The sequence below is a fragment of the Choloepus didactylus genome, chromosome 2, assembly GCF_015220235.1.
Source record: "Choloepus didactylus isolate mChoDid1 chromosome 2, mChoDid1.pri, whole genome shotgun sequence".
Classification (NCBI taxonomy): Eukaryota; Metazoa; Chordata; class Mammalia; order Pilosa; family Megalonychidae; genus Choloepus; species Choloepus didactylus.
Genome location: NC_051308.1, coordinates 213288269 through 213301576, shown reverse-complemented (window position 1 = coordinate 213301576; position 13308 = coordinate 213288269). Strand labels below are relative to the sequence as shown.

General features: G+C 46.9%; 2 protein-coding genes across 6 annotated transcripts in view; both read right to left on the bottom strand.

Moving 5' to 3' along the window:
- STK40 (serine/threonine kinase 40) overlaps positions 1 to 843 on the bottom strand; it is a 43068-nt gene extending 42225 nt beyond the window's left edge. For 2 of the 4 annotated variants that reach the window (XM_037827708.1, XM_037827707.1), the window contains exon 1: positions 20 to 210. Coding sequence is in view for 2 of the 4 variants with exons in the window: in XM_037827709.1 (XP_037683637.1) it covers positions 449 to 455 (7 nt within the window). In the remaining 2 variants the exon portion in view is untranslated. Of the gene's footprint in view, positions 1 to 19; positions 211 to 448 lie in introns of those variants that run through there. The other 2 variants (XM_037827709.1, XM_037827706.1) reach the window with 2 other exon arrangements.
- A 5492-nt stretch (positions 844 to 6335) lies between these two features.
- Positions 6336 to 9288, bottom strand: LSM10 (LSM10, U7 small nuclear RNA associated). Of its 2 annotated transcripts, XM_037817646.1 has the most exons (3): positions 9128 to 9288; positions 8848 to 8980; positions 6336 to 7303 (listed from the first exon to the last, which is right to left on the bottom strand). In XM_037817646.1, exon 3 carries the CDS (start codon positions 7270 to 7272, stop codon positions 6895 to 6897), a length of 378 nt encoding a protein of 125 aa, XP_037673574.1. In that variant the 5' UTR covers positions 7273 to 7303; positions 8848 to 8980; positions 9128 to 9288; the 3' UTR covers positions 6336 to 6894. The 2 variants fall into 2 exon arrangements, with proteins under 2 accessions (XP_037673574.1, XP_037673567.1); XM_037817639.1 differs by lacking the exon at positions 8848 to 8980 and having other exon boundaries at positions 6338 to 7303; positions 9128 to 9286.
- Positions 9289 to 13308: the final 4020 nt, after the last annotated feature.

Sequence of the window (13308 nt, the reverse complement as noted above, 5' to 3'; positions counted from 1 at the left end):
CCGGGACCCCAGCCCTCACCTTTCCGCGGTGCTCAGCGCTGCTGGCCCATAGTCCGCAGCCCGGAGCGGGGGCTGCTCGGCTCTCCGTCCCGGGGGGCCGGGGCCGGGCCGGGGACGTGGGAGCCGCTTACCGCCGCCTCCCAGCGCAGCCACCAATGCGGCCGCCACCACCGCCTCCCTCCATGGTTGCGGCGCCGCCACCTGACAACGGAAGTGACGCACCGCCACCCTTCTCTCCGGCCCGAGCCGCAGTCCCGGCCCGCCCCCGGACCCCGCCCCCTTGCCTGTGTCTACCAGCCCCCGGCCTTCGGATTGGGGCGCCATCTTTATAATGGGCGGAAATTTTCAGGCAAAAGGCCAAAAGCAGATTGAGGATTGGTTCGAGGTAGGACCTGGGCCGAGACCTGTGAGACGATTGGAGGCTGAGAGCTAAAGGGGCGGCACTTACCGCTCATCCAGGTCTGCGGTGAAGCGGGACGGCGGCCCCGCCCCCGCCCTGACGCCACAGAACCTCGCGTGCCCTACGGTCGCCTTTCCCGGGTTAGAGAAGTCTCGAACGGTTGGAAGTTCGGCCAATTGGAGTGAATTTATCAGGAAAGTGGCTCTTTCTCGATCCCCATTATCCGGTTTCTGGAGCTCTGTGCGGAGAGCGCTGCAATCAGGCTCAATTAAAGACAGGAATTCCTGTCGCAGTTTTCACAATTCATTCCCTTCCAGGCCCCTCGGTGGAAACCCTGAGGATGGCCAGCTTCAACCTGGAGATCCCTGGTCAAGACTCCTTGTTAAGGCTTACGTGAAGGTTCCTATTAACGCTTCCAGCCATCTAACCTCAGTCCCTCCTGCTGTAGTTTCGGTCCCTTTCTCCTCTTCCTCCAGCGACCACGCCCTCTATGAATCAGCTTCTTGCACTAGCAGATGAGCCCTTTAAAGGGATTGCATCAGGCTGGTGACTCACTGGGGCCCTCTGAGAGCCTGGCTTCCCTATCCTGGCATGCAGAAGCAGCTAGAAGGGCTCAGTGGCAGCAGCACTTGTGGCCATAGGCCCACTCCTATGTCTCAGAGGTGTGAGCCGGGATGTCTGCTGCATATGACTGTTTAACTCCTGGGTGCCTTTCCAGCTGTCCCATGGGGCATTCTGTATCCATGTGTGGGTACACATGTCCAAGCCTGTGTTTACTGCTGGGTGTGTGGCCAGGCACTTAAGGGTATGTGCATTTGTCATTTCCACACAGGCAGTGCCAACGCATGAGAGTTGGTGGAGGTATCCTTGCCTTTGTCTCCCTGAATGCCTGGTGCCCATTGAACTAACAGGGCTGGATAACAACAGTAATCAACACAGCTCCCACTACTGTGCCAGACACTGTGTTTAGCACTTTGGAGACATCAGTATCTTAAAGTGGGAATTAGGAATTTTTTAACAGATGAGAAAACTAGGGCTCAGAGAGGGGAGGTAACATGTCCAAAGACACACAGCAAACAATGGCAGGGCTGTGATTTGAATGAAGTCTGGGGGATTCCAAAAAGCTTAGATTTGAATGCCTGCTGCTTCACTTACCAGCTGGGTGAGTGTGTGTGAGTTCTGTAAGCCTCCCACGCTGTCAGAATAGGCAGAACCCTTCATGGGATCGCTGTGAGGATTCAGTGAGTTACAGAAACAGTTTCTCACAGTCCCTGACAAGTGCTCACGGTTATCTTGGGTATAGCGCTTACATGAGGTGCGTGACCAGAAGACGGGCACAAAGAAGCCAGGCCCTGGCCCCCCAGCTCCTCTCTCTGACAAAGAGAAAAGCCTAGGGATTCCGGAAGCCCTGACTCTGACAGGAATGAGTTTTGGGTTTTCCAGAGCTCTAATTATCAGCTAGATGAATCACCCGGGGCTGACACCACCATCCCCACCCCCAGGAGACTCTCAGCTGATTCAAAATATAGGATTTTATAAAGGAGAGGAGGAGGAAGAGAAAGAGAGGAGGAGAGGTAATGAGTTGAAACTAAAGGTGCCAGCCAGAGGAAATGAAAAGCTGTTATTAGGACACCAACATGGGAAGGCTGCTAGTGTGACTGACACACACACACATGGTGACATACTCTCCCCCTGGCTCTCCAGCTCTGGGCATACTGGCAGATGGCGCTGCCACAACAAAGTGACGCCTGTCACAACAGCATGAGATGAGATGGTTGCTTGATGAGGTACAGGCGGATCTGCCTTTCACAGAAGGAGAGAAGACCTTCAGCCCCCAGGGGCTTCCTCAGGCTTCTGAGCCCCAGCAAGCCCTACTGACTGGCTGGCTTCAGTTGTGGCCAGACCCCAAGGGCTGGTATAGCAAGTTGTGAGTGTCAGACTGACACCCCGTGGCTGGGTGTCACCACTGAAGTAAGCAAAAGCACCGCTCATCTTACGCTGTCGTCAGTATGATGACAAGAGTGCCAGGAGGCAGAAGAGTATAGTGTGATAGTTAAGATTATGGAGTTTGGAGTCAGTAGACTTGAGTTCGAATCCTCCCTCTGATGCTTACTGGCTCTGTGACCTTGAGCAAATCACATAACCTCTCTGAACCTATTTGCTCATCTGTAAAATGAGGTTATTAATATATAGTTCCAGGGTTGCTGTGATGACAAAATGAGGTGATTCTTTCATCCTACAAAGCTATTTGGAGTCCATGCCGGGAATCCAGTGTTACCAAAACGGACAACAGCTCAGCTCTCATGAAGTATCCCATAACCCAGCCTGACACGCAGTGAGATCCAACAAGTAGTAGCTATCTTTATGATGACTCCCCCTTGGCACTCTGCCACCAACTTAATCATGGGACCTGGAGAGACCTCCTTCTTCCCCCCACCAGGCCTCAATTTCCCCAACTGTAAAATGACAGAGTTGGACTGGATCAGTTCCCAACCTTCTCAACTTCAGAGCCTCTTTTAGTGTTCTCCGTCTACATGAACCGCATAATTGGTCAGGTTTTGTCTCCTGAATAGGACCAGCATGCAGTCATTTCTTCCTTTTTCTTTATTACAGCCTCATATTTCAGCCCTTAGAGCTTGTGCTCAGCAGGAGCAAGTCAATGTGATACCACACTGAGCTGGGATATTTCCAGCCCAAAGGTGAGACTAAGCCAGCCTGAACACCCTCCACATCACAGTCACTGTTTCTCTGGGTCCTTCTGGGTCAATGCCAAGAGAGCCCTGCCGCTTTCTGAGACCCTTCAGCTGGGGATGCCAGCCTGGAAACCACTGACCTGGATGCTCTCATCCAGTTCAGCCCTGCTGAGAACTGCAGAGACTGGGTCACTTGTTCAGGGAGTCTGAACATCAAGCTGCAGGCCCACTGGCATTCCTCAGAGCCCTGGTAGTCCCCTCCCCCTAAATGAGAGAGACCCCTGTATTCTTCTCTCCTGGAGCAGGAGGGGAGGGAGTGGAAACCCTGTGCCATCTGAGCCCTCAGAATGCCTGGGGGTCAGTCATTAATTCGCATCCCCACACTGGCTGAAGCTGCAGAGTGTATATATTCTCTTGAACAAAGACCATGGCAATGAGTGGCATAAAACCCAAATCCTGATGGGGGCATAACATTTTGAAATTTATTTTCAACCTCTTCTTGGTGTTCTCAGCCCTTCCCTTATGCAGATAGTTAGGTTATTTTGCATTCAGTACTTCAGGAAAGGAATAATACAGCAGAACGTGGAGTCAGTTTTTAGCTTCTGAATTCCAAGAGCCTAGCCCTCAGGGAGGAATGGAAAGAATTCCTGTGCAGAGATACAAATTTAGAAAACTGTAACAAGGGGGAGCTAGAAGACTGAGACTTGGTGGGGGTGGTGTCTCTGAGAACAGAGGAACTTGTCTTCAGCCTCTAGGTCTAGGGGATTTGAGATCATAGAGCAGCTGTGCTTTTTCATGGGTGGAGCACCAGGCAGTTTACAGGACCCTCAGAAGAAACAGCTGCATTTGGACAAACAGGGCCTAATTAATCTAAGCTCCAAAGAATTTCCTGGGCCTTCAGGTAGCCTGGGAAAAGCAGGGGGGAAAAAAAAATGAACACCTGAGAGGGCTATGGGTTACACGCTGGAGGGGTCTGTTGGTCAGGGAGGAACAGCTCAGCAGCAACCTTCATGGACCAGTAATACAAGACCAGACGGGAACAAAACAAGGACATCTCAATGGAGGCCAGTGTGGTCAGATGACTGCCAGATCAGACCACCCTTCCCATACTTTGGTATCTTGAAAGGAAGTGCCCTAGAATTCAAACATAATTCCAAGGAAACTGGGGGAAACTCTAATTCTCTCTGTGATTAAGTTTCTGCCACTCTCACTGACTAGGGTAAAATAGGAATTTAGTTGAGTTAAGAGAAAATTCAGATTACATTTTTTGCACATCAGAGACCAGAACTGGCTACACTCCTTACCTGCAGGACTTCTGTCAGTCGTCCCACTCCATACTCCCTTCCACCTGTAGTCACAGTGGTACTCTGTTGTTACCCCAAACCCCCAAGCTTTCCCACCTCAGGACCTTTGTCAATGATGGTTTCCTCTGCCTTCCTTTGGTTCTACAAATGGCACATTCCTTCTCAGTTTAATTTTCACTTCTTTAGACCACTCTCCAAAATGTTATTCTCTCAAAGTACCCTGTTCATTTCCTTCATCACATCTGTAAATATTTCATTTACTTCTGTTTATTATCTGTCTCGCCCACTAGAATGTCCCCTCCTTGTCCATCTTGTTCTCTCCCAGTAGCTTGCACTGGGCCTGATACATGTTTGGCACTCAAGAATTACTTGTGGAATGAATGACCATCAACAGAGAATTCCTGGATTCCCATAGGCCTGTGGCCCTGAGCTCCTGACAGCCTTTCCCAGCAAATCAGGGCCAGATGCCAAAAGACCCATATTCTTGGGGCTTGAAGACTCAGCTGGGTCCTACACCCCAGGGTTTCAGCATGTGTGTGTGTGTCAGCGGGCTCAGCAGGGTCTGGCACAAGCACAGTGCTTAAGGAATGTGCCCTGAGCCTCTCTTCTCAGCAATCTGCTCTAGCTCTAGGGGCTTCCCTCTGTGGTCTGGGGGCCCTCCCTTGCTCTGCTGAGGATATAGGAGACCTTGGCACACCATTTAGAAGCCTCAGAGCTAGACCTTTTCTCCATCCGTAGGCTAAACTCCCAGCATTAACCCTCTTCAAGTTTGGAAACATCTGCAGACATGTGGGAAACATTGGCCAGGGAGGCTGTCTGTGGGGATGCCCCACCAGTTCATCGTTCCAGGAGAGGTTCTGTCCCCACCCACTGAGGGCACGTGGGCATTTCCAGTGAGGACTGCCCCTCTGTGCCTGCCTTCTGCTTTCTCTCACTACAAGGACTGTGTGGTATTGGTTCCTTTAACTCTGGCTGTCAGAGAGGCCTGGAAATTCAGAAGTGGTTTTCTCCATTAGGACCTCACTATTCTTTCTCCTGAACGCAAAAGGCAGAGTCGGGATGCCAGGACCTCTAAAGCAAGGGAATAAATACAGCGCGCAGAAGAATCACAGGGTATATGTGTGTTAATAATGTGGACTCTTGGGTCCCAGATTCTGGTTCCTGGTGGATCCAAGGAAAGGGAATTTTCTACACACATCCCAGTTGGCTCTGATGAGAAGGTCCAAGGACAACACCTTGACAAAGACTAGGCCAAAAGGTGAATACAATGACCTTGGGCCACTACTGCCCAAAGGAGCAGGCCTCTCTCAAATCTCCCTCAAGAAATGAAAAAGCTTCTTAAGGCCAGGGGCCCTGACTTATTCAAGACTGCACAGCAGTTCTTCAACTGGATTCCATCTTTGTTTTTCTTGTGGATTTCTTATAATGCCTAGTGGATTATAAGCCCCTCTCCAGCAGGGTCTAAATCGGCAGAAGGCCTGGCACACAGCTGGATTGTGCTTGGATGTTTGTTTCATGACAACAAACAATTTCCACAGGATGGAGCTGCTTTCACTGAGATGGGTGTTTGTCTGTGACAGGACTGGAATGACTTCAGGGTAGGTAGCTCCAACAAAGATTTGGGTTCTAACCCTGATAACCCTCTCGTCCCTCAGGGCCCAACAACTCTCAGAATCTGAGGCTGATTTCTTTCTGTTGGCTGAAGTCAAGGTGATTTCACAGCCAAGGTGAGAGCCAGGATACTCTACTCTCTCCACCTTAGGAAATGGAAATGAGATTAACAGCCTGTCCCATGGGGAATCTGAACAGAAAAGCCACTTTCTACCTGACCAGACTGAAGTACTTTCCTACTCAAACTACCATTCTCAAACTTTGTTGTGTATTAGAATTGCCTTGGGAAATCTTAAAAAATCCCAATGCCAGGCCACACCCCATACCAATTAAATCAGAATCTCTGAGGATAGGACTCAAGTCTCAGTATTTTTTTTAAACTTCCCAAGTGATTCCAATGTGCAGTCAAGCTTGCGAAACAGTGTCCCAATACACAGGAAAGACAGAGCCTAGCACATAGCCAGGAAAGCATGAGACAGGGACTTGTTTGTATCTAAATTTAGTTTTATGAGAAAATGAACACAATTCCAAGAGAAAAGGGGGCACTTATGGGTGGCTCAGGCCAAGCACATATAATCATCTTCACTGGGAGAGGTTTAAAAACTATTTGGCCGATTCTCTAAATCAATAAATCAGGGATTCAGATGCAAATGATCAGAAGAGGAGACTGTCCCTACCCCAAGGCCACAGACAGACAAATAGGATTCTGGGTCCCAGGGTGAGTCTGGGAGGTGGAACACTGTGAAAGGCAGCTGTGACAGGAGGTGTCTGGCAGATTCCAGTCTCTGGGCTGGCCCTGCTCCCTTCCTATGATCTGGGCAGGGAGTTGGCTCAGTAGAACTCAGCAGAACCAGAGTGGCAACTGGGCCTTGCTCAGGAGACAGTCTCACTTACAGCGTTTGGAGGGAAATTCATGCCGGCCCTGACCCTTGCCCTTGCCCCCAAAGTTGCGCACCCGATGGATGATCTGCAGCTGTTGCTCGATGGTGGCGGTGATGTTCACATCATCTGGGATGTGGACATAGCGGACATTACGGCCTGTCACAAAGAGGTCATCCAGCTTGACCTGATGCCCCCAACGGTCTGTGTAGGTGACCTTGGCCAGGCGGATGTTCATGAAAGCATCGACATTGTCTATGCATCCATGGGCCACACTCTCGTCCCGCAGGTCCACAGTGGTTACCTGGCCCTGGAGGCCCTGCAGCAGGATGATCAGGCTGTTCTCGGAGATGGTCCGCTCTTTCACCGAGTGGCTCACGGCCATTCTGCCGCACTGGATGGCTGCTCACTGTAGGCTAGAACACACCGTCAGAGCTGCGTCAGGCTAGAGGGTGCGGTTGCCAACTCACCTACCCCAGAATCTGGCACAAAATGCCCTGCAGAGTCCTCCCCAATTTTTGTATTTATGGAATACCCTTTAGGAGCCAGGTGCTTTATGTACATATCTCATAGGATCCTCGCACTACCTTGCAAGCCGAGGATGACTTATACCGTTTTTATAAATGAAGAAAATATGGCTAGGACAGGTTAAGTTACTTACCCAGGGTCTCTCAGTTGGTAAGTGAAGTGCTGGCATTCATGGCCGCCTGACTCCAAACCTTAAACCAATGGTTCTGAACCTGCTCTATACATTTCACCTGGCAAGCTTTTACTTGGCCACCACACCCCTGGAATTCTGGTTCATTTGGTCAGGGATGGGGCCTAGGTATTTAATTTTTAAAAGCTCCCCAAGTAATTTTAATGTACAGACAAGTTTAAGAGCCATTGCCCTAGAGGGCAGTTTATACCCTTGCTACTCAAAGTATGGCCTGTAGACTAGCAGAGGCTAGCAGTTTCAGCATCACCTGGGCACTTGTTAGAAATGCAGAATCTCAGGCCCCATCCCAGACCTACTGAAAAAGAATCTGAATTTTATCATGATCCCTGGGTGAATCATACGGACTTTATTTTTTATTTATTTTTTTGTTTGTTTTTTGGTGGAGGTGCTGGGGATTGAACCCAGGGCCTCATGCAGGCCATCATATGCACTTTAAAGCCTTAGAATCATTGGTCAACACCAGTTGACATTAGTGGGCATCAGTAGCACCTGCAGGGCTGTTAAAATACAGATTGCTGGGTTCATTCTCAGAGCTTCTGCAGTGGGGCCTCAGAATGTGCATTTCTTACAAATTCCCAGGTTCTGCTGGTCTAGGGCCCACACTTTGAGAAGGACTGCTTTTTACCCTATGCAGTACAATTTAAGTAGAAATTTAGGTAAATATAAAGCACTTTTGAAGGCAGAGACCTGGGTTGTAGTCCCCTCTCCACTCAATAATGCAGTAAACCTAGGACAGTGTCTCTGAACCTGTTTCCACATCTATTAAACACTAGGTTAAATGAGGCTAACAGAATCTCAGTAACTTAACATTCTTTCAACATGCCTTGAAATTATATTAACATGACTATGTCTTATCTATCTCCTCTCATCAGACCCTGAATGGAAGGTGGTGGAACTTTCTTTCAATAAGACCTCACTCAGAATCCAGGCCAGGACCATGCGCGTTGACAGTGACAAGCCAGACTACACCACTGATGGGGGAAGTTGAGATCTGGGCCCCGGGGAGAGTCTAACGATCCTCACCCATTTCCACCCAGACTTCACTCTGGGGAATCTGTGATCAAGCAAAGGTTTAGAGGTGCAACTGACTGCAACTGGCAATCACTGAAACCGTAACCCATACCATACTTCGAAATTTGCTCTATAACTACTTGTTAAACCGTACTTTGAAAGTTATCACTTTTCAGTGTATATATTTCACAATAAAAAATGTTTAAAAAAATAAAAGAGCAATCACTGGACCTCGAGTCTGGGCTGGACCTGGGTTACGGGGTTACTCGGCCGCTTCCTATGAGAGATCTCGCTCAAGGCACTTCGCTTCTCTTAGCTTAAGCCCTCTGCAAAACGGGGATGATGATGACCTTTTACTCACAAGCTGCAGGAATGGGTTTGGGGAGAAGAGCTGTTATAGTCAGTAAATGGGGAAGAAAACGCTCCCCTTGCTCCCCCGCCGCCCTCCGGGGTTCCAGGATGCCCCGCGCTCCGCCCCCTGGCTCCCAGCACCCCGGCGTCCCTGACTCACCGCGCGGGATTCCTTTCGCTTTCCTCGTCCAAGTTGTCGCCGAAGTTAGCGGGTGCCTAAGTGGAATGCCTCCTGCCCGCTCCAGACCAACAAGCCATGGCAACGACGGGCCACTCTACCTTCCGGGAGCATAGAGAGTGCGTCTATCCGCATGGCGTCACCGCGGGACAAACCGGAAACTACAACTCCCAGAATGCCTCGCGGGGTGTCATGGCTCGCGCCCTTGTAATTCCCGAGTTTACGTCCTTGTATTCTTTCATCCCAGTCAATTATTCATTCATTCTACAGATATTCACTGAGCCATCACTTATGTGACAAGCACTTTTCCTGGCACTGGGGTATACAGCGGTGATCAAGTAGACAGGCTCCTTAATTTGGCAATAGGATTAAACCTACTGGAAAAAGGTTTAGTCGTAAGGGAATAAATAAACAACAAAATAAGTTAAAATCCCTTCAGAGAACTAAAACAGGGTAATGTGATAGTGCCTGGCTACTTACTTTTACTGGATGGTCAGGGATGTCCCGAGAACCTGACATTTGAGCTGAGATGGATGACATGAAGCCCTTTGTGAAAACGAGGGGAAGAGCACTGCAATCACAGGAACGAGTTTGTGCAAAAGACCAGGTGGGAACGAGTTTGAACAATTTGGAAAAACAGAAAAGCCAGTGAGGCTGAGGAGCGTGGTTTGAGAAGAGACCTTTGTAAGCCAAGGTGAGGGCTTTGGATTTCATTGTTGGGAGCGTAGGCTCTGGAGCAGTGCCTGGTTTCAAATCTGCTACTTGCTAACTGTATGATTTTATGCAAGTGAATTATTCTTTCTGTGCTTCCGTTTCCTTATCTATTACCAGTGCAATGATCGGCTTTCAAAGGGGAATGACAAGATCCGATTTATCTTCTCTCAGCTTCAATTTCCTCATTAGTGGGGAGAAAGATAATGCCCATCACAGAGAATTGTTGTAAGGTTTGAGTGACCTTCATCAATGCGTGAAAGCACCTGGCAGCTCAATAAGGGTTAGGTTTGTTTCATTCATTCATTCACTCTCTTATTCATTAAGAGAGCCTTTCTTTCTTACCAGGGACCACAGCCCTGTCTCTTCTTATTCTAAAAATTAAAACCATCTTCCTCTTCCATGCAAGCTGCTCCTGTTGCACAGTCAGACCTCTCAAACCAACATATCACAATGGATTAAGTGTAGAAGCAGGCATGAGAATCCAGATGTCTTCTATTAAGACAGATATTAAAGACTTCTAAAAATGTATTTTTTTGCCATTTTTAAATTGAAGTATAATTCAGACAAACGTAGAGTCAACCATTTTAAAGTGTACAATTCAATGGTATTTAGTACATTTACAATGTTGTGCAACTGCCACCTCTATCTAGTTCCAAAACATTTTGATCACTTCAAAAGAAAACCCCAAACCCATAAAGCAGTCTGTTCTCAGCCCTTTTACCACCAATATCTGGCAACTATCAAATTTGCTTTTTGTCTTTATGGATTTACATATTCTAGATATTTGATATAAATGGAATCATATAATATGTGGCCTTTTGTGTCTGACTGCTTGCATTGAGCATAATGTTTTCAAGGTTCATTTATGGCTGAATAATTCCGTTGTGTGTATAGACCACATTTTGTTTATTTATTTATCAGCTGGTGGATGTTTGGGTTGTTTCTGCCTTTGGACTACTGTCAATAGTGCTGCTTTGAACATTCAATCATGAGCATTTGTTTGAGTACCTGTTTTCAGTTTTGGGGGAGTATATGCCTAGAAGTGGAATTGTTGGGTTATGGGATAACTTTTTGAGGAACTGTCAAAATGTTTTCCACAACAGCCACACCATTTGACGTTCCCACTGATACTCTACATGGGCTCTAATTTCTTCTCATTCTTGCCAACACTTTTTGTTTTCCATTTTAAAAATTATAGCCATCCTAGAGAGTATGAAGTGGTATCTCATTGTGGCTTTAATTTGCATTTCCCTAAAAGCTAATATATTGAACATCTTTTCATATGCTTATTGACTATCTGTGTATCTTCTTTTTGGAAACTTCAAGTCCTTTTTTGATTTTTTAAATGGGTTGTCTCATTGAATCTTCTTTTGGAAAGTAGTCATTTTTTTCATAAAAGTATATTAACTTATATGGATTATTGCTATTTTAAAAATGAATTTTTAATATCTAAAAGTTTTATTTTAATGTATAATGTGGTAAATATTGAAGTGTGGTGCCTGTGTGTACATCTCACACAAACAAAAACTTTTTTGGATTTTCAATCATTTTTAAGAGTGTAAAAAGGAGTTTGGAGACCAAAAAGGTTAAGAACTGCTGCTCTATACGGAGGGCTTTCACTGTCTCACACCTACTCACTCAACTCATTGTAATCTGGCTTCTGCTACCCGGACTCCCCTAACTTCTCTGGCAAGGGCTACTAATGATCTCCTTGTGCATAAAACCTATATTCCCATTCTCAGTTCTCACTTCTGTGATCCTCTTCAGTGCTTGACAATATTGACCATCCTCTTGCTGTTCCTGCCACCCCCTAGGGCATTATATAATATGGTTTCATCCATTTCTTTGATTGCTTCCTCACCCACTTCTCTCTTTTCTTTTCAGCCCATTTCTTTCTCCAGGTCCCTAAAAGTGCCATATTCCCAGCCCTCCTCTCTACTTGATTGCACCTATTTCCATGCCTTTTCCTTGTTACTGACAGCCTGAGACTCCTGTCTGGGTCTTCAGCCCAGGGTGCTCTACAGATCTCTATTTTCCAATTGTCCATTGCTTATCACTTCATGTGTTATTAGTACTTGGAACTCAACATTGTCTACAAGACAAATTCAGCAAGCCCCTCTCAAACCAGTTGCTGCTCTGAATTTTTCTATTTCTGTGGTTGCTACCACTATTCTTCAACTACTCAAGTTGGGTATCTTGAGCAACCTTGACAACATCCATCAATTCTTGACTCCCGCATACCTTGCATTCATTGAGCCTTGCAAATTCTGTGAAGTATGTCTCCCATCCTTCCTTTGCCTTTTCATTCTGACTACCACCATCCTAGGTGAGTCCCTTTTCCTCATCTGATTCATTGTAAAAACCATGTTACTTGTCTTTGTCTCTTACAATCTCACTTGCCAACAGATCCAAAGTATAGTTCTGACCTTATTTACCTGTCAAGAAAACTTTCAATTAATGGCAAAATCGAGGTTCCAATGCTGACATTTAAGGCCCTCCATGATTGATTCCAACCTAACTTACAGCTGGCTCTCCTTACAGTTCTCAACCCAAGCTCCCTAACCAGTGCCTCTTAAAATAGTATGGGGACCAATTGCCTCAAAGTTCTTTGGGATGCTTGTTAAACCCAACCCCAGGCTTACTGAATCAGCAGTGAAGCCCAGGAGTCTGCCCATCTAATAATGCATTCAACTACTCAGCAATCCCCAGGCAAGCCATACACTCTTGTTTCTGCTTTTGCTAGGCTCCATCTGCCTCAGATCCTCCCTTGTCTATCCTTGGATGTTCAAATCCAATCTCTACTTCAAAGCCCATCTGAACTGTTACATCTTTTGAAGTATTCACTGAGCACCCCAACTGGGAGCAACAGATCTCCTCTGACCTCTCATACCTTTCCTAATTTGCTTGTTGCATGCTGATTTGCCATAGTTATTTATATAAATTTTACCTTCCTATTAGTCTCCTGAATGGTGGGACAGAGAGAAGGCCTTAGGAAGCCCAAGTGTTTTACTCTGCAAACCACAATTGCAAGAGGAACACTAGTTTTATGAATGTGATGAGAAGATGATAGGGATCTGAATGAAGATGGTGGCGGTGGGAATGGAAAGGAGGAGCAATGTTAAAGACCCTGAAATGAGCAAATCAGAATACTTGGAGGCTGATTAAATATGGAATGTGGGTGGAAGGAGAAGGAATCAATTAAATTTTTTTGATTATATGTTTAGCACGACTTAAATTTTAACACCGGGAATCCAGAGAAAAGGTGGCCCATCAATATGAATTAGTGTTGGGGGAGGGGGTGTGTGGTTTATACATGTGGAGAATATCTTATTTTTTGATCACTCTGGCTGAAACTCCTTCCCTCAAGTTTGCGGAAATCTGACATCCTATGAATTTCAGTAGGAGGTAGAGTTCTGCATCCCGCTACAGCTGATTTAAAGGCTAGATGT

Bases quoted from the DNA above. Each gene is read 5' to 3' on its own strand.
- LSM10 (XM_037817646.1), bottom strand. From the start codon at position 7,272: ATGGCCGTGAGCCACTCGGTGAAAGAGCGGACCATCTCCGAGAACAGC.